The 21,489-nt window shown below is 42.9% G+C and overlaps 1 protein-coding gene across 5 annotated transcripts in view; it reads left to right on the forward strand.

Moving 5' to 3' along the window:
- Nucleotides 1–17,501, forward strand: part of LOC121567355 (cell surface glycoprotein MUC18) — a 54,893-nt gene extending 37,392 nt beyond the window's left edge. The window contains exons 2-17 of one of the 5 annotated variants that reach the window (XM_041877347.2): nt 7,686–7,813; nt 8,120–8,351; nt 8,500–8,570; nt 8,822–8,909; nt 9,404–9,583; nt 9,960–10,087; nt 10,305–10,440; nt 11,004–11,119; nt 12,575–12,716; nt 12,820–12,950; nt 13,363–13,504; nt 13,836–13,871; nt 15,103–15,186; nt 16,184–16,310; nt 16,785–16,890; nt 17,109–17,501. In XM_041877347.2, coding sequence (XP_041733281.1) covers nt 7,686–7,813; nt 8,120–8,351; nt 8,500–8,570; nt 8,822–8,909; nt 9,404–9,583; nt 9,960–10,087; nt 10,305–10,440; nt 11,004–11,119; nt 12,575–12,716; nt 12,820–12,950; nt 13,363–13,504; nt 13,836–13,871; nt 15,103–15,186; nt 16,184–16,310; nt 16,785–16,890; nt 17,109–17,111 — 1,850 coding nt within the window. In that variant the 3' untranslated portion in view covers nt 17,112–17,501. The remainder of the gene's footprint in view (nt 1–7,685; nt 7,814–8,119; nt 8,352–8,499; nt 8,571–8,821; nt 8,910–9,403; nt 9,584–9,959; nt 10,088–10,304; nt 10,441–11,003; nt 11,120–12,574; nt 12,717–12,819; nt 12,951–13,362; nt 13,505–13,835; nt 13,872–15,102; nt 15,187–16,183; nt 16,311–16,784; nt 16,891–17,108) is intronic. The other 4 variants (XM_041877344.2, XM_041877346.2, XM_041877348.2 and 1 more) reach the window with 4 other exon arrangements.
- Nucleotides 17,502–21,489: the final 3,988 nt, after the last annotated feature.

Consider the following 21,489-nt stretch of genomic DNA (forward strand, 5'->3'; position numbering starts at 1 on the left):
AAAAAATAATCATGGTTTTTGATTTAGGTTTTGATATATATTTATCATTAAATGCATTATGCATTATGTGGGTTGAATGCTGTAACAACACTGAATAAACAATTAATAAAAGTCCCATGATGGTTGTGACTGCCCGTTACCATAATTTATTCACATTACTTTAATAAAATGTTTCAGTTGTTGTGTATATTTGTTTTATTTGATTACTATTATTTCATTCAAGTCATCATCTCATCTCTATAGAGCTGCTGCCTATGCTATCTGACAAAATCACTATTTTGTAGTTCTTCAAAGTAAATAAGGCATACTTTTATGACTGATGAATACCAACTATCAATCACTTAGATCAGGATTTCCCAAACTCGGTCCTGACCCCTGGGTGCACGTTTTGTTTTTGCCCTAGCACTACACAGCTGATTAAATAACCAACTTATCATCAATGTCACGTTCGTTCATAGACGGGACGGACCAAGGCGCAGCGTGATATGCATACATGTTTATTTAAACGTAATAAACACTCGACAAAACAATAAACGAAACGAAACGTGAAGTCCAAGGTAGACACAAACAACATACCTTATACGGAACAAGATCCCACAACCCACTAGTGCCAAAAGGCTGCCTAAGTATGGTCCCCAATCAGAGACAACGAGCTACAGCTGCCTCTGATTGGGAACCACACCGGCCAACATAGATCTACACATAATAGACCTACAACATAGAATATAGATAACAAAGAATATACACACCCTGACTCAACATATCTGAGTCCTCTGAGTCAGGGCGTGACAGTAACACCCCCCAAAGGTGCGGACTCCGACCGCACAACATAAACATAACAGGGTAGGGGCCGGGTGGGCATTCCGCCCCGGAGGCGGATCCGGCTCGGGGCGTGACGACCTCTCACTCGCCGCCTCCCTGTTGCGCCCCTGGTCTGGTCTGGACCTCGGCGCGCTACTTCCCCTCTCCTTCCTCCCACGATACGCCAGTCCCTGTCTGGACCCTGGTGTGGGAGACCCCGAACCTGGAGAGGGGCTGACGTTATGGTCTGGACTGGAGCCGCTCACCGGAGCTGGCTTGGGCACCGGTGGAGCGGACTGCTCTGGCTCCGGAGTGGAGCCGCTGACCGGAGCTGGATCAGGCACCGGTGGAGCGGACTGCTCTGGCTCCGGAGTGGAGCCGCTGACCGGAGCTGGACTGGAACCCGGTGGAGCGGACTGCTCTGGCTCCGGAGTGGCGCAGCTGACCGGAGCTGGATCAGGCACCGGTGGAGCGGACTGCTCTGGCTCCGGAGTGGAGCAGCTGACCGGTGCCGGATCAGGCACCGGTGGAACGGACACGGTCCGTGCCGGACTGGACAAACGCACCACTGGTCTGGTGCGAGGAGCAGGTACAGGCCGGGCCGGGCTGGCGACGCGCACCACTGGCTTGGTGCGAGGAGCAGGAACAGGCCGGGCTGGCGACGCGCACCACTGGCTTGGTACGAGAAGCAGGAACAGGCCGGGCCGGGCTGGCGACGCGCACCACTGGCTTGGTGCGAGGAGCAGGAACAGGCCGGGCCGGGCTGGCGACGCGCACCACTGGCTTGGTGCGGGAAGCAGGAACGGGTTCCTTGATTACCCCCCGCTCCTTCTGCTGCCTAACCAGCTCCTCTCGCCGTGCCTCTACACCTTCCTTCTGCTCCCTCTGAACCAATAGCCCCCGTAATCTGGTGGCCTCCTAACCAGCAGATCCGCCCTGTCGCGGCCTCCTGCTGCCTCGTCGTCCACACCATGTGCCCCCCCAAAAAAATTATTGGGGTTGCCTCGCCACCCTGATCCCTTTCAGGGCCTCCATCTTCCTTGCCAGATCCTCTCTTATCTCCTGCCAAGTCCATCCTCTCTGCTCCTCCTCGGCACACTGCTTGGTCCAGGTCTGGTGGGATCTTCTGTCACGTTCGTTCATAGACGGGACGGACCAGGGCGCAGCGTGATATGCATACATGTTTATTTAAACTTAATAAACACTCGACAAAACAATAAACGAAACGAAACGAAACATGAAGTCCAAGGTAGACACAAACAACATACCTTATACGGAACAAGATCCCACAACCCACTAGTGCCAAAAGGCTGCCTAAGTATGGTCCCCAATCAGAGACAACGAGCTACAGCTGCCTCTGATTGGGAACCACACCGGCCAACATAGATCTACACATAATAGACCTACAACATAGAATATAGATAACAAAGAATATACACACCCTGACTCAACATATCTGAGTCCCCTGAGTCAGGGCGTGTCAATCAAGCTTTGATTATTTGAATCAGCTGTGTAGTGCTAGGGCAAAAACCAAAGGTGTGCTCAGGGGGGGCCCCAGGACCCAGTTTGGAAACCGTGACTTACATCATGTATTTTCAGGGAGAGATAGTGTACCTCGTGAAGCAACAGCTGCTCTCTATATCACCTCACGATTGTGCATTCTTCCCTCTTCCGTAGCAGGCGTAAAATAAACACAGACCGGACAAGTGATGCGCAATGTAGTTAATTACCACGTTTTATGCGCTAAACTGTGTAGAATATTGGCCTGTTGGAAACTACAACTCCCTAATACATCGCACAGTTCAGGTTGGATCTGATTTATCTCTAATGAAACTGTGCGATGTGCGCATTGAGCTCAAAGAAAAAAAAAGCGAACCAAATTGAATTCAAATAATTGAACCGATGCCCTCAATGAGTTGTTTAAAAACCTACATTTCGGTTAATCGCTCAGCACTAGGTGTTTGCAGGCAGGAGTTATGTCTACAAAGACATCAAAGTCTGGTGTGCAGATATACAAAATGTTTGATATAATATGGCCTGAAAAAGACGGCTCCCCCTTTACATGTCTTTGAAAGGAGGAACAATAATGAAGAATTAACCTGAAAATGCTTGTTTGTATTATCTGGTGTAATTACGCCATGCTTTGGCAAGCATACTGATCTCACATGATTGAGCATGGACAGCTGGAACACCTTCGGTCCTCACTTGAACTATCAACAGTGACTTCCTTGTTAGTGCGCTGTAATGACACTCCTTTTAATATCTCGTCTTCTGTCAGAGAGCATGTCAACACCTAGAAATAATCAGAGTTGTTATCAGCCCGCTCCAGATGTGTCTCAGACTCGATTGTGTTAATTAGACTCAATTAGGATGTTCAAGGTGGTTGATTCTTAGGTATGCTGGCAACTGTCTCCAGCCAAAGTCTGACTGCAACTAACAATGCTGTGTTTGAACCACGTTATTTCTTTGCAAACGTTAATGAAACCTTTTTTAAGACATTCTTAATGTGTCCAGTCTAATCTACTAAGTAATCACATTCTAAAAACCTGTAAAGCATTTAATGTCATAATGATGAAAGGATGTTTTCAACAGCTGATATCAAGCATTTTGTTTATTTGTGAGATAACGCACCCCATGTGGTACAGTAGGAGTAAAGAGAGGCATGAGAGCTAGTGTGTGTGTGTGTGTGTGTATATGTGTGTGTGTGTGACCTTATAAGGAAAACCACATCTCTCCTTTATTTGGTAGAGGGAGGTCTATGGGGAGGCACTTAGTACAAGCCATAGAAATATAATTTATTAATTCAAATTAATGACTTATATTTTATGGTACAGGCAGTGTCTTTGAGGTTTTTGGCAATAACTGTAAATACAACTATGTGGAAACCTTTGACTTAAACCATCAACAGATGGTAACCATTTTCAAACGTCTTCGGTTGAGAATGAAAGCATCAATCTGCAATTAGACATGGTTCTCATGACACAGGACAGAAGTGACACATGCAACACATGCTGCTACCAAGCAAAGCTGGACATCCGTCTATGTAGAGAGGATAGCTTCAGAATTGGAGCATGATGACTGACTACATGACCCCTCGTCTCTGTGAGAGCCTGTTCAGAGTGAGTCAGCATTGGCCTGTTGTTACGTTGCTAATGCACAGGAAATGTTTTTGTGGGGATACCTAATTGGATCACTGTAATAAGACAACATCCTTCTTCCTCCATTAGCCTCTGGTGGGCCCAGAGAAGTGTGTGTGTGTGTGTGTGTGTGTGTGTGTGTGTGTGTGTGATGTGGGTGTACTGTGGGTGCAGGACAGGACGGAGAGATAATAACCTGGCTGTCACTGTGGTGTTGAGGTCAAAAGTGCTCAGTGAGTGTTAATGTGCCCTCCATGTGAACTGTCTAACCAATTAAAGTGAAAATGAAGACACGCACACATACAGTACCAGTCAAAAGTTTGGACACACCTACTAATTTAAGGGTTTTTCTTTATTTTTACTATTTTCTTGTAGAATAATAGTGAAGACATCAACTCTATGAAATAACACATATGGACTCATGTAGCAACCAAAAAACAAAAACAAATATATTTAAGATATTAGATTCTTCAAAGTAGCCACCCTTTGCCTTGATGACAGCTTTGCACACTCTTGGCATTCTCTCAACCAGCTTCCCACAGTTGACAGCGCTTGTCAGAGCAAAAACCAAGCCATGAGGTTGAAAGAATTGTCAGTAGAGCTCCGAGACCAGATTGTGTCGAGGCACAGATCCGGGGAAAGATACAAAAAAAGATTCTGCAGCATTGAAGGTCCCCAAGAACACAGTGGCCTCCATCATTCTTAAATGGAAGTTTGGAACCACCAAGACTCTTCCTAGAGCTGGCCGCCCGGCCAAACTGAGCAATCGGGGGAGAATGGCCTTGGTCAGGGAGGTGAACAAGAACCTGATGGTCACTCTATCAGAGTTCTAGAGTTCCTCTGTGGAGATGGGAGAACCTTCCAGAAGGACAACCATCTCTGCAGCACTCCACCAATCAGGCCTTTATGGTAGAGTGGCCAGACGGAAGCCACTCCTCAGTAAAAGGCACATGACAGCCCACTAAAGACTCTCAGACCATGAGAAACAAGATTCTCTGGTCTGATGAAACCACGATTGAACTCTTTGGCCTGAATGCCAAGCGTCACGTCTGGAGCAAACGGTGCTTCAACAAAGTGCTGACTAAAGGGTCTGAATTCTTTTTTTTCTTTTTATAAATTAGCAATAATTTCTAAAAACATGCTTTTGCTTTGTCATTATGGGGTATTGTGTGTAGTTTGATGAGGGAAAAAACAATTTAATCCATTTTAGAATAAGGCTGTAACCTAACAAAATGTGGAAAATGTCAAGCGGTCTGAATACTTTCCAAAGGCACTGTACGTAGAACATGCATCTAATAAGGGGCACTCACACTGAGTTGCTTTATCTGTTTTTTTAAGCCAGGTTTGCTGTTCATTTGAGCAATATGAGATGGAAGGGAGTTCCATGCAATAATGGCTCTATATAATACGTATGCTTTCTTGAATTTGTTCTGGATTTGGGGACTGTGAAAAGACCCCTGCTGGCATGTCTGGTGGGGTAAGTGTGTGTGTCAGAGCTGTGTGTAAGTTAAATATGCAAACAATTTGGAATTTTCAACATTAATGTTTCTTATAAAAAGAAGAAGAAAAAAAAAAAACAGAAGAAGTGATGCAGTCAGTCTCTCCTCAACGCTTAGCCAAGAGAGACTGGCATGCATAGTATTAATATTAGCCCTCTGATTTACAATGAAGACCAAGACGTGCCGCTCTGTTCTGGGCCAGCTGCAGCTTAACTAGGTCTTTCTTTGCAGCACTCAACCACCTGACTAGAAAATAAAAAAAATACAAAACTAGAGCCTGCATGACTTGCTTTTTGGAGTGTGGTGTCAAAAAAGCAGAGCATCTCTTATTACAGACAGACCTCTACCAATCTTTACAACCATTGAATCTATATGTTTTGACCATGATAGTTTACAATCTAAGGTAACGCCAAGTAATTTAGTCTCCTCAACTTGTTCAACAGCCACACCATTCATTAACTGATTCAGCTGAGGTATAGAACTTAGCAAATGATTTGTACCAAATACAATGCTCTTTGTTTTAGAGATGTTCAGGACCAGTCTATTACTGGCCACTCATTCCAAAACAGACTGCAACTCTTTGTTAAGGGTTTCAGTGACTTCATTAGCTGTGGTTGCTGATGCATATATGGTTGAATCATCAGCATACATGGACACACATACTTTGTTTAATGCCAGTGGCAGGCCATTGGTAAAAATAGAAAAGAGTACAGGGCCTAGAGAGCTGCCCTGCGGTACACCATACTTTACATGTTTGACATTAGAGAAGCTTCCATTAAAGAAAACCCTCTGAGGTCTATTAGTTAGACAGCTCTGAATCCACTATATGACAGAGGTTGAAAGCCATAACACATATGTTTTCTCAACAACAGGTTATGGTCAATAATGTCAAAGGCCGCACTGAAATCTAACAGTACAGCTTCCACAATCTTCTTATTATCAATTTCTTTCAACCAATCATCAGTCATTTGTGTCAGTGCAGTACATGTTGAGTGCCCTTCTCTATAAGCATGCTATAAGAAAGTCTGTTGTTAATTTGTTTACAGAGAAATAGCATTGAATTTGGTCAAACAGTTTTTTCCAACAGTTGGCTAAAAGCTGGCAGCAAGCTGATAGGTCTGCTGTTAGAACCAGTAAAGGCCGCTTTACCACTCTTGGGTAGCGGAATGACTTTGGCTTCCCTCCAGGCCTGAGGACAAAGACTTTCCTCTAGGCTCAGATAAAAAATATGACAGATAGCAGTGGCTATAGAGTCAGCTACCATCCTCAGTAGCCTTCCATCTAAGTTGTCAATGCCAGGAGGTTTGTCATTATTGATTGATAATAATTTTTCCACCTCTAACTTTACAAAATTCAAACTTACAATGCTTTTCTTTCATTATTAGTTTTTTTTTTTATGCATGAGCACGATGGCTCACTGTTCGTTGTTGGCATTTCCTTTCCTACTAAGAAACTTCAAAACAACTAACTTTCCAAAACACAGAGCTCTTCCTCATTCCGCATTCAACAGGAAGAGACGTGTACTAGATGACACCATAGGAAGGAGTCTGCTTTCATATTGAGTGTAAAGTGCATAATGTGTAAAGTGCATAATGGCCCTTCTGGCCTGTGTGTCCTCCTACGATGCCTCACACTGTGAGACGCTTGGAGGGAAAAACCACTAATTCCTCTGTGAGAGAGCCGAACACTGGCTCACTATGCTGTCTGTAAATTGAGTCTTTCTTCCTTCCTAAACGGTGACACACTGGAATGTAGCACATTAATATGGACATGGGTGGGCTCCCAGAATTCCTGTCATAGCCTCTTTTTTCTTGGACCATTATGAGCTTTTTGTTGCTTCTTTTCAGCTCCCACCATGTCAGGCCAGGCAGATGTGTGTGTGTGTGTGTGTGTGTGTGTGTGTGCGCGCATGCATACTTTAAAGCTTGAATCCTTAATGGTGAAACAGCCACGTCCGTTTGTGATATTACAACAACAAAGAAGTTACTGCAAATGACTAACACTGTTGTTTCCCCTCTGACATCATTGCACATGTGATAGAAGACGGTGGTGGGGTGGCCATCGGCGCTGTTTCCCCCTACTGCGGATTCCATTTTTAATGTTGGTACAGAAATGATGACTAAAGTATGATCAATGCTACAAACGTTCACGTCATCGTGAAAAGTGTCTTTAAACGTGACTGATTCTGCACAGTCTGCCTGCAATATAATTGATCTCAAACATGTGCCTTGTCTCTTTGTGTCTACAGCAGCCTGGGCCAAGGTCAAGGTGAACATGGAGGACAGAGTGGAGGTGTTCCTGGGGGACACGGCCCAGATCACCTGCATGTTCACAGTCTCAGACAGCCCCGACGACGTCATAATCCAGTGGTACATGGTGAGTAGTCACACACACAAATGCACAAGGACACACACACACACACACACACAAGCACACACACACACAACCACGCTAACATCCCTTCCATCTCAGATCCCTGTTTCACAAATGAACACATGCTCTCTTAGCTCTCCTAACTTGAGATCCATCTGTACATTTATGTGTCAGCTAACATTGATGTAAATGGGAGATTTACATGGGCACAAAGATTTACTTTACGCCCATGGATCTCAAGGATTTGTCCCTCTGTCTCTGCACTGTTTTCCAATTGACTTTGACAACTACCTTCAACTTGGATCGTAGATCACGAAGACCAACGTCCGCTTGAGGATCTACTACGGAGACAGCACCATGCAGGTAGTCGACCAGGGCGGGCAGTTCACAGACAAGATCAGTGTGAATGGGAATGGGAAGAGCAGCGAGGTGGTGCTGACTATCAGGGACGTGACGCTGGAGGATGAGCTAGAGTTCATCTGCCAGGTCAACGGGCTGTCAGCGGGAAACGAGGAGGGACATACCATGCTCAAGGTGTTCGGTAAGAGTGTGATGCACCCATTTCTAGGGCCAGTTTCCTGGACCCAGATTTAGCCTAGTCCTGGAATAAAAAGCATGTGGCATGCTTATACAACTGCAGTATTCTAGCTATTGCTCCCAATGTGATGTCATCCATTGTTCCTCTCTAGAATCACCTGCTCATCCAATCATTGAGGGGGTGCACTCTGGGATCTCTGTCAGCAATAAGAACCCATCTAAGGTAAAAACAAACAAACAACACATTGTTAACGATAGTTACGGTCAGTGAGGATTTTAGGGTATAACATGGGGATAAGGTAAGGACTTGTAACTTTTGAGGGCTTATAACACTGACTATTTAGAGAAATGCAAAGTATGTTGGTTTTATTGTATCAAATATTTAAAATACAACTTTTTATCCCCAAAATCGAGTGCATGGTTTTCAGGAGAAAAGGGTTTACACTGACCGTGTAACGTCATCTTTCTCCACAGATAGGGAGCTGTGAGGCTAAGAATGGCTACCCCAGGCCCAACATCACTTGGTACCGTAACCAGAGCCCACTGCAGAACACGCCAGGCAGTGAGTACTACCGAGGCTTGGACCACAGTGTCCATAGACACCCTCTGACATTAGTATCTACGCTATGTGAAACAGAGTTGATAATAACAGCTAGCAATTCCACAACGTGACAATAATAAACATATTTCGAATGCCTCAGATCTCACAAGGAAGAACAGACATATTTTTTTTATCAAAGACGAAAGGCAGATTGACTTCAGTCAAGAATTTGATGGTGAACTTAAAAAAACAAAGATCCGTGGTTAGTATGACACAGATCATGCCTGTTGGAAAAATAGATGTCTGTTGTATGTGCCTGAATATGAGATGTGGCTGTGGATTTGAGCTGGAAATGAATAAAGAAAACTATATTTCAAAACAGATAATAAAAGGTGTGATAGTAGACAACCCCATGTATTCAACCTGGCCATTATTATACATCAACATGTGCAAGCATCTACCCTTCTACAGTAACTCAAGTTCTCTGATTTCCATATGTGCTGCATATCTCACAGAGGTCAGTGTGGTGACCCTGGTCACTAAGGAGTCCAGTGGTCTGTACACTGTCCAGAGTGACCTTCACCTGAATGTGGTCAAGGAAGACAAGGATTCGTTGTTCTACTGCGAAGTCAGCTACCTTGTCCCTGGTGGAACCAAGATGACTGAGACCAACAAGATCAACATCACTGTCCATTGTGAGTCTACTGTGCACCCTCTTAATGTGTCCCCCCTCATATGGAGACAGTAGAAAACTATACACATGCAGTCACAGACTTACACAAGTACAGTCCCATCTCAAATATTTTTAAGTCTCAACGAGAAGTATGAATCATAAATACAAGCAACTACGCTGCAGTGCAACGTTTTTATTTTCTGATTGTTTGTGCTGTCTCCATGTGTTTCTGTCAAGTTGTGAGGTCTCTCGTCTTGTACTGTACTTGATAAGGCCACACTTGCCACTTTCCAGGTCATCTTTGTTAACAAGAATTAGGTCTTACATCTTGCTGACTTGCCTGGATAAATAAAGGTTAAAAAAAAAAAATATATATATATATATATATATCTCTTCAGATCCAACCACTTCTCTTGATGTGTGGGTGGAGTCACCAAAGGGGCGTGTCAAAGAAGGGGACACAGTTGAGGTTCATTGCCGTGCCGATGGGAATCCTCAACCACCCTTTACATTCATGCACAATATGGTAAGAAACCCATGCCTACTCCTAGTCCCATGTAGAAATAAAAAATAAATGCTTTCTGTGTCTCCAACCATAAACAGATGTATATATATATTTTTGCATGTGTTTACTGTAAGTGATTGGATGTGCCTATTACTTGTAGATGTGGATTGTGTGTGTCATTGTGTGTGTGTGCATGTGTGGCGTGCGTGCATGTTTGTGTTCATACACAACACTGTAGGAGGAAATGAAATCTGAGCTGAACGTATTGGTCCTGAAAGACGTGACGCGGCTAAGCAACGGCAACATCACGTGTACAGCACTGGACCTGGACACATATGAAGAAACCCAAGGGAACACAGAGCTCTTCGTCGACTGTGAGTGAGACGTTCCTATGGTGCAACCGTCCTGTATGGCCCGGTAGACATTTCTGGGACATTAGTCATTATTAGTAGCATCAGGAGTTGTGACATGACCAGGATAAACTTAGGACCCTCGTTATGATCTATGACATTACATTTACAGTCATTTTAGTCATTTAGCAGACGCTCTTATCCAGAGCGACTTACAGTTAGTGAGTGCATACATTTTTCATACTGGCCCCCCGTGGGAATCGAACCCACAACCCTGGCGTTGCAAGCGCCATGCTCTACCAACTGAGCTACAGTAGCCAGGGCTAGAGTTATTCCCTGGCTCCGGAAAAACTCCTGGCCTAAATATTGCAGTTGTAGTGAAATGTAGTGTAATGTAGTGCAGTGGTTCTCAAACTGGGGGTCCCAACCCCCTGGGAGGGTCGCAAGAAGATTTTGTGGGGTTGCAAATGTGAAACTGAATGGTAACAATGTATACCATTGCCCCTTCGATCTGGTTACTAACATTGGCCTACTATATATAGAGTAATGTAGCAGTGTTCATAGCAGTGGATGTTGTGTGTCTATAGATCTGGACCTGGCTATTTTGATTCCAAAAGACACCCATGTCATGGCCCAGGGAGAGGAGCTGATGGCCACCTGCAACGCCCTGTCCTCCCTGCCCACACACACTGAATGGTTCAAGGTAAATTACAGTAGGCCACTGAGCCAAACGCTATATTCCTACACAGTTATATTACACTATGTTACTGTATATAAACAATTTTGAGGCGATCTAGCTATGCTGATATTTAGTATTTAGTAGTTATTAGGATCCCCATACTCTTCCTAGGATCCAATTAGGGTTAAAACAATTACCTCACAACAAAACAATACATCATACAATATATTATATATATTATTACATTATTACTATCTTAATACAAATGTACAATATAAAATCCACAATACCTCAACTTACAATGTGAGTGTGTGTGTGTGTGTGTGTGTATGTGTGTGTGTGTGTGTGTGTCTCTTCACATTCTGTGTTGTGCCATGAGGTGTCGTTTTATCCGTTTTTGAAGTTTGATTTTACTGCTCGCTTGAGTTACTTGATGTGGAAGAGAGTTCTATGTAGTCATAGCTATATGTAGTACAGCACGTTTCCCAGAGTCTGTTCTGGACTTGGGGACTGTGAAGAGACCCCTGGTGGCATGTCTTGTGGGGTATGTATGGGTGTCTGAGCTGTGTATTAGCTGCTTTCAACATGGCAATACCTCTCACAAAGACAAGTAGTGATGCAGTCAATCTGCCTATGTCCTTTTCAGTGGCACTTGACCATATACAGTAACTGGGCAGTAGTCCAGCTGTGATAAAACTAAGGCCTGTAGGACTTGTTTTGTTGATTGTGATGTCAAGAAATCAGAGCAGCGCTTTATCACGGACAGACCTCTCCCCATCTTAGCTACTGTTGAATCAATATGTTTTGACCATGTCAATTTACAATCTAGGGTTACACCAAGCAGTTTAGTTTCCTCAACTTGCTCAATTGCCACATTATTCATTACAAGATTTAGATTAGGCTTAGGGTTTAGCTAATGTTTGGTCCCAAATAGCTTTTAGTTTTTTTTAGATATTTAGGACTAGCTTATTACTTGCTACCCATTCTAGAACTGACTGCAGCACTTTGTTCAGTGTTGCAGTGATTTAACTTGCTGTGGTAGCTGATGTGTATAATGTTAAGTCATCAGTGTACATAGACACACAGGCATTACTCAATACTAGTGGTAGGTCATTAGTCAAATATTTTTTTGTAAGGGGCCAAGACAGCTACCTTGACGTATGCCAAACTCTACCTGCTTTATGTTAGAGAGGCTTCCATTAAATAACTCCTGCCTTATTCTGTAAGATAGGTAACTCTCGATCCACAATATGGCAGAGGATGTAAAGCAATAACACACGTTTTTTCAGAAGCAGACTATGATCGATAATGTCTAACAAAACAGCTCCCACAGCCCCCTGATATCTGTCTCGAGTATGTCTTTCGAATCTCCCTGTGTCTTTCGAATCTCATAAATGTTCTTTAAGAGGTGTGGTTGTGCTTGATTTCTATTGTTTCCCTCATAGACGTGTGTGTGTGTGTGTTTGCGTGTGTGTTTAGAAAGGAGAAAAAGTTGCAGAGGGCCACACACTGATCCTGAAGGATGCTGTGTTTGACATGATGGGGACGTACGTGTGTGTGGTGAAGGTGCCTTCACTGGAAGGACTGGAGACCAGTGGCTCTTTACATGTCCTCGTACAGGGTGAGCCCACACACACACACACACACACACACAGAGACAGACACACACACACACACACACACACACACACCCAACTAACCCTCCGTCCCCCTCTTCCATGCAGGACCCCCAGAGATCAAGGAGTCAGCAGACACAGTCCTGGAGGAGAGCACAGAGAAGTCCCTAAACCTGAGCTGCCACGCTAGAGGATACCCAACCCCTGTCATCACCTGGAGCTCCTCTGACGAATCACAGGTAGACAGACAGACAGACAGACCAGAAGGAAAAGAGGGCTTCTCTGGGTCAGCTCATACAGACAATGTTTAGACTAGCTGAGAAGGAACGAGGGACAATGGTGTTTTTTCTTTTGATCTATTTACACACAGATCTGTTCCGATCCTGGCTACCTGGGTCATTTCCTGTAACAATGATAATAGACAAAGCAACTCACATTCAACATTCCTTTCTGCACCGATATATCAGCATTTGTCAATAATGTTTATCATTTGTCCCACATTTTTCCCATTGTAGTGCACTACTTTTGACCAGGGCACATAGGGCTCTGGGCAAAAGTAGTGCACTTTATAGGGAATAGGATGCCATTTGGGACATACCCAATGTTTCGGTTTCTGGTCTTATCTGTGCTTTATTTCCCTGTGTGTGATAGATCCTGAAGGAGGTGTCCCACAGACAGACAGAAGACGGGGTTCTCAGTGTGGTGAGAGTCAAGGTGACCTCTGACATCACAGCCTACTGCAACGCCTCTAATGACCATGGCACAGACTCCATCTCCTTCAGCATCAAAGCCAGTAAGTTCTGTCTGTCCACTATCTTATTTGTCATGTCTTGTATATTTTATGTCATCATGTCCGGTTTGACTGTTAAGAGAAAATTAACAGGCAGAATATACTAACGACCAAATTATTTGATTCATGGAAACATGACAGAAAACTTGAACCTGAGCTTCAAACCATCTTTAGTAAAGCTGCTAGAGGGGTTGGGTTAAATGCGGAAGACACGTTTCAGTTGAATGCATTCAGTTGTATAACTGACTAGGTATCCCCCTTACCCTTTCCTAGTTTTCCTCAAACTGTCAGTGTGCTAACAGGAGAGTGTCACTCTCCCTTTGCCTGTTTTCAGTTGTCCAAACGACCTTGTCAGCTCCCAGTACTACAGGTAAGTGTTCCACTCTTTTAGTAGATAACACTCACTGTCATCACTGCTATGGCATTGGTTGAGTTTCACATCGTCTTTATTGCAGTTGTGCTGCACATTCCAGAAGATCGCTATATCATATCAACGGGATGTAAAAAATGTGCCAAGCATTGTGAGATCTGATCACTTGTGTAGTGTGACTGCAATAAAAACGACCATAGTATTGCAACAAGGAACTTCATTTATCAATCATGCACACACCCTGTGCTCAATCAGATTTTCACCATTTTGTGGTTGAGCGGTTAATGATCTAGTGTAGCTGTTTCTGTGAGTCCGGCAGAAAAAAATTGAAAGAAAAGGAAAAATGCGACGGATGCTTTTAGCAATTAGCAAAATCATAATTAAAACCATAATTAAATGTTCTCTATGGGTGCATTAAGTTTTCTACTGATGAGGAAGTTGATGGTTGAGAAACCTTTTATTGACTAACTGGTGTGCGAGAGCTGCTTTTTTTTTCCATGTGTTGATCCGTCATATAATACAAACATATCCTGATGTGTTCTTTGATAACTATCATAATTAGATGTTAGATTCAATTAAATCTTTATGGGCCGGCTTTCCAGACACAGATAGATTAAGCCTAGTCCTGACCTGGACTAAAAAGCTATTTCAATGGAGATTCTGGGCTGTCATTGAGCATGCTTTTTAGTCCAGGATTAGGCTCAATCTGGGTCCAGGAAACCGGCCATAGAACTTTTACTACATTGTCATCCTATTTCGGACTATGTTCACTAAATGGCTGCATATTGCCATATTGCATAAAGATCTGTCTTGTTTGCACACAGATCAGGAGCGAGGCTGAAACTGTAGCCATGCGTTGATGGTTAAAGTGCACTCAACATTAGTCTCCTGACTCCCATTACCTCAGCAGACCACTCACGTCACGCCAGGAAATCTTTGCCTCCGTCCCTCTGAGGGAAAATCCTGTTTGTTGTTGTTTTTTTTGCAGACAAAATGTGATTAAATAGCCAGTGCTGCCGCTCCTGGAAATGATTAGGGCATTTTTTGGAGGGTGCAGACTGCAGAGCCGTTCCTGGTTCCTGTCTCCTGCCTATCTGTGTTTGTAAAGAGGATACAAGTGATTAGGGCCATGAGAAGTAGACAAGGCGGTTGTTGCACAGTTGTTAACAGTGTTAGGTTGCCATAGAGATGCTTTATTATCGTGATAACTGTGTCCGTGTGGTTTGTCCAGTAACAACTCCATTAGCTCCAGTAACAGTGGTAGCACCAGTAACAACAGTAAACCCAGTAACTCCTCCGAAGAGAGTCAAGAAAGGTTTGTGACTTTTGGTCCTGGGGCTTGATGCTGACACCCACCAAGCACGCTTAGAAGGCTGCCCTGCCCACACCTCGCTCCACCCAGCTCACACTGCCTAGACTGAACCCTCAGCCACCACCATCACCCTCCACAGCCTGCATTCTCCCTCTTTCTCTCCACAGCACTCTCATTCTCTATGCAGGGGAGGGCTTTGTAGTCTCTACTCAGGAGGCAACACCTGTGACATGGAATAATTAATAATTGAATAGGATCTCTCTGTTTGTGACTTTGTAATACTGTATGAAAATGTACTGTATTACACAACTTTATCTATGTGGAGAGATACTTATAAATGATCAAGTGGAAAATTATTACATCTAGAATTATAGTTTATAGTGTTAGTTACAATGTTATCATTTTAATATTTTCTCTGTATGATGCTTCATGAATCATCAGAAACATAATCCCCCCCCCAGAATTAAGCTAAACCAGGCAAAAAAGTTCAATTTGCATCTGGAGCATTTTGAGTACAAACCCCCTCCTGAGAGAATGGAGTGGTATCACCCATTCTCTCCCTTGATGGAAATGGATCCATCCATCTACATCTGCATCCATCCTCCAGGGGAGGTCCATCCACCTCTTTACCTTCCCTCACTCGTTCTCTCTCCCTTTGTCATGCTGCCTCCTACTGTAGTTCTGGTTGGTGTTCTCTGACAGAGAAACCAAGCAGCCCAACTCTGGAAAGTGTTTCTTCCGACTGATCTTTAGTCCTCAGTAAATAACTTCTTCCATGATGAACAACCTGGTCAGAGACTGCACGCCTGTTCATCACCACCGCCACCTGTGCATGCTGTTGTCTCTGAATGATGCAAGCGACACTCCTGAATGGCGCACACGCACACACACAAACTGCACAAGCATCATCAGAAACTCCTTAAGAGGATGATGTTATCATAAAGCAATTACCGAACAGGAAATGACCCGTGGTTCCGCCTCTTCTTCTTTGTCCCACCAGAGGGTAGCGGTGTGATCATCGCTGTCATCATCATCTGTATTCTCCTGCTGGCTATCCTTGGCAGTGTGATGTACTTCCTGTACAAGAAGGGAAAGATCCCATGTGGGCGTTCGGGCAAGCAGGATCTGTAAGTGTGTTTTCCACAAAAAAAATGTTTTTAAGTTTTGCAAAATTCCAGAAGCATTTTCAAAATTCCAAGGTTTTCCAGGAATCCTCCAACCAGGATTGCTGGAAGAGCTGTGCATTTTTAGGGAAAGTTTTTTAATTTTGCAAACTTATTTGGAATCATTAACTCTAATCAGAGAGCTTACTTTGTTGGAATGCCTCAGAGGATACCTCTAAAATAACTAATTGTCATTGATGTGTTTTTTTTCTTCATGATTTTACCTGATGTGTCATTATAGTTGCAATCAGATACCCTTTTCACACTATCGTGCTGACCCGAACCATAGTGTGCTGGCTCGGATAGTTTATTGTCCTTTTTAGTATCGCAACTACAGTATGTTGGAGGCATAAACAGGCCAGCTCGGGTTGTCTTGGCTTAGTAGTGTGAAAAGGGTATTACATTGGTCATGTTGGTGACTCTGAGCTCTCCCTCTAGTACCAAACCGAATAAGGACAGCATAGTGGTGGAGATGAAGAATGACAACACAGAGGAGGCTGTGCTTTTAGGTGTCAACGGAGACAAGAAGTCCCCTAGTGACCAGGTAACTATGGACACTAGCTATTTTTTACCACCATTGTACAACCACTCATCAAAATGATAGTTAAAATTGTATCTTTTAGTATCTGAACTTTAGTGGTTAATACAATGCAATGTTGCGTTGAAGGTGTTGAATGTTCCTTGCCAGCTGTCCTATGATACAAACCATTAGCACATTTACACATTGTTTCGCTTCTGTGTGTGTGTGTGTGTCCTCTGGAGTAAAGGGAGATAAGTACATGGACGTGCAGAAGTGAGCGTGGCTGTGTGAGGGGGCGACTGCTGCAGCTGCTCCCAGTCCAGTTCACTCTCTCAGGGTGGGATGGATCCTTTGATGCCTTGTAGCCTACAACTCCCAGGACAACTCATCTGATGTGCTGTAGTTCTCTAACCTGATCCCAGATTCATAGTTCTTTAGCATGGCAGTGGCTAACAAACGAGGTGGCTACGTTATCTTAAGTCATGTTCAGTCATGCCATTTCATACTTTGTCATGTTTTGTCATTTGCATAACAAAGAACATGACAGAGAAGCTGGGCTAAGCACATACAGATCTGGGATCAGCAATTTTCATGAATAGGGTTCTTCTATGCACTCCAGTTAGAGCACAAAATAAGAGCGACTGTTTTTTATACCTGTACCTTAATCTTAATGCCAACTCAGGCAACCAATCACTGAAGATCAGCCTGGAACTGCTCTTTATGAAGTGTATATATTATATTCTGTATATATTTCTTTATTTAAAATAATCTGAGAAAACCTTTTAAAAAGACATGGCTAGGAGTTTGTTGGTTTTGGGTTTGGTGCTTGTTGAGGGAGAGACGTCTGTGTAGGCTTTGCGCTAGCTCTGGTCCAGGGCATTAGTGCGCATTCCTCAGCAGCATAGTGGAGGAACGTGAACTAATGCCCTGGACCAGAGCTAGCTTAACTCTAGAGTTCCACCTACTATTCTTCTGCACGTGATTGGCCGCCTTTACTTCCTACTTTGCTAAAGTCTGTACACTGAAACCATGGGTGCATAATGACAGGATGACCTACCATGTCTACATGTATACAGCCTGCTTCATCTACCCATGTAAACCAACATCCAACCTTAGGAGCTATGTTCTCAAAGTGGACTACAATATCGGTCGTGACATCACATATCATTTAGCGAATTCCGTTTTAGTTTAGTAATTTTTTTTAACAGTAGCTTTTACTTACCACTGAAACTAACCTTAGACTTGTTTTCCCTTTGTTTTTGGCCTTGTGAATGAACATGTAAGGCCTTGTCTCATCTTCTGTTATCTTATGAGAGATGGGCCCTGTTTGAATATGTTGGACTACATCCTTCCTTCTTTCCTTCATTGGAGTAATCACTGAGCTGACGTGACTTGGATAGGTGAAGGCCTATCCAAATCAGGTCAAATCAGTGATTTCTTCATGGAAGGAAGGATATGTAGTGAAATATCCATGGATAAGGGGTCCCGATTCCTATCTGTTTTGTACTACAAGAGCCAATAGCAGAGTTCCGATGAAGCCAAAGTGTCATTGGTTACTTTTTCTTCTCCCATAAACTGCTGTCTAGTCCTTGTACTGTTTGTAAATAAGAGGTTAGAATCACGCTGATATGTTTCCAGTTCGTAAACTTCTGTCTGTCTTATACATTCAGCCTCATTCTACAAATCACAGCGAGCACAATAGCTTATTTTCTTTCACACTTGTTTATCATTATTTGTGAGAATGTCCAGTGCACTGATTTAGTTTGGTTTGTTATCTTTTTTTGTCATGTTTTGTTTGTTTTGTCTGGGAATCTCTGGTTTAAGTTTTATTTTAACGTATTTTTCACCAAGTCAAATGAATTTTGTGTTAGAAGTTTCATGATGCTTGTATCTAAACCAAAGTAGTATTTTAAGATTGTTATACACATCTGTTGGGGTCTCTATAAGCTTCAATATGAGGTCCTAAACCTAGCATGAGGGCTAATATAGTCAAAATGTTTGCCTTGGGGTACAGTGGCTTGCGAAAGTATTCACCCTCCTTGGCATTTTCCCTATTTTGTTGCCTTACAACCTGGAATTAAAATGGATTTTTTGGGGGTTTGTATCATTTGATTTACACAACATTCCTACCACTTTGAAGATGCAAAATATGTTTTATTGTCAAACAATCAAGAAATAAGATAAAAAAACTGAATTTGAGCGTGCATAACTATTCACCCCCCCAAAGTCAATACTTTGTAGAGCCACCTTTTGCAGCAATTACAGCTGCAAACCTCTTGGGGTATGTCTCTATAAGCTTGGCACATCTAGCCACTGGGATCTTTGCCCATTCTTCAAGGCAAAACTGCTCCAGCTCCTTCAAGTTGGATGGGTTCCGCTGGTGTACAGCAATCTTTAAGTCATACCACAGATTCTCAATTGGATTGAGGTCTGGGCTTTGACTAGGCTATTCCAAGACATTTAAATGCTTCCCCTTAAACCACTCAAGTGTTGCTTTAGCAGTATGCTTAGGGTCATTGTTCTGCTGGAAGGTGAACCTCCGTCCCAGTCTCAAATCTCTGGAAGACTGAAATAGGTTTCCCTCAAGAATTTCCCTGTATTTAGCGCCATCATTCCTTCAATTCTGACCAGTTTCCCAGTCCCTGCTGATGAAAAACATCCCCACAGCATGATGCTGCCACCACCATGCTTCACTGTGGAGATGGTGTTCTCGGGGTGATGAGGTGTTGGGTTTGCGCCAGACATAGAGTTTTCCTTGATGGCCAAAAGGCTCAATTTTAGTCTCATCTGACCAGAGAACCTTCTTCCATATGTTTGGGGAGTCTCCCACATGCCTTTTGGCGAACACCAAACGTGTTTGCTTATTTCTTTCTTTAAGCAATGGCTTTTTTCTGGCCACTCTTCCGTAAAGCCCTGCTCTGTGGAGTGTACGGCTTAAAGTGGTCCTGTAGACAGATACTCCAATCTCCACTGTGGCGCTTTGCAGCTCCTTCAGGGTTATCTTTGGTCTCTTTGTTGCCTCTGATTAATGCCCTCCTTGCCTGGTCTGTGAGTTTTGGTGGGTGGCCCTCTCTTGGCAGGTTTGTTGTGGTGCCATATTCTTTCCATTTTTTTAATAATAGATTTAATGGTGCTCCGTGGGATGTTCAAAGTTTCGTATATTTTTTTATAACCCAACCCTGATCTGTACTTCTCCACAACTTTGTCCCTGACCTGTTTGGAGAGCTCCTTGGTCTTCATGGTGCCCCTTGCTTAGTGGTGTTGCAGACTCTGGGGCCTTTCAGACACTTAGAATGCACACAGGTGGACTTTATTTAACTAATTATGTGACTTCTGAAGGTAATTGGTTACACCAGATCTTATTTAGGGGCTTCATAGCAAAGGGGGTGAATACATATGCACGCACCACTTTTCCGTATATGTCCATTACATGAAATCCAAATAAAAATCTATTTAAATTACAGGTTGTAATGCAACAAAATAGGAAAAACGCCAAGCGGGATGAATACTTTTGCAAGGCACTGTAAATTGAGCCAATGGCAAGTTGAGCAAATTTAAGTGTTTAAGTAGTTGTTAAAAGATGCTTAAAATCATTTTAAAGAAAAACTATTGTGATCGTGTTGAATTGTGTTTAGGAAATAAAGATAGACATGGTTTTAAAAAAGGTAGTAGTAATATTTCATTCAGTACAGAAATGTGTACGCGGCTTAATACCCCATACGTAAGTTGTGCCAAGAGACCACTTTCTTTGGACAAGTCGTTTTCATAACTGTAATGATTACATGAATTCTGATTATTTCCAGGGATACACAACATCCTGACATATGTAGATATCTTTGTTAGAAAGAACACTATATTTTCCTTGATGGAGAGATGCTAAATGTAATAAATGGCTCAACTTACCCCACTCTCCTCAATGGCAAATATAAACTATATTTAAAAACAGGCACTCACACATCTGAGCTATCTTTGTTGCAGGTGCATGGTAACAGTTGAATAACATGAGAAAAAAATAAGAAACCAGCACACTGCTCTTGCTAGTATCACTGCTCTTTATTAAGCTTTACGTATCGACCTCAAGGCCTTCGTCAGAGCTTACAAGAGCTCGCTCATGGTCATGTTAAAACACATAACCCAGAAGTTCCTCTTATTAATAATTCATGACACTACAGGTTAAAAGCTGGTTTGCTTAAGTCCGCATCAATCATTAGGGCCAATCAAAAGTTTTTTTTTTTTACTCATGGTCCTCCCAATCATATATGTTACTGTTCAGTCTGAGGAGACAAATATGACAATCAATCTTTGATAGTATTAAGTAAAATGTATGTTCTGTTCTTTCTACTTCCCTTCAATATCTCCCCTTTTTCAAGATTTTTCTTTTTTGATGTTTGACAAGAACTATCAGTGTTTATTTTGAATATTTTTTAAATTATTTGTAATGTCTATGACTTGCAAAGACTGATTAACCTCAGGACAGGGGAACGGATTCCTTTTGTTTGTAAAAACATTTTTTTGAAAGTAAATGCCAAATAAAAATGCCTGTTCAATGAAAAATGTATCTCTTTAAGCCTGAAAAGATTGTACATCATCTTGACAACTAGAAATCCATTGATAGAAAGAATA

The sequence above is a fragment of the Coregonus clupeaformis genome, chromosome 6, assembly GCF_020615455.1.
Source record: "Coregonus clupeaformis isolate EN_2021a chromosome 6, ASM2061545v1, whole genome shotgun sequence".
NCBI lineage: Eukaryota > Metazoa > Chordata > Actinopteri > Salmoniformes > Salmonidae > Coregonus > Coregonus clupeaformis.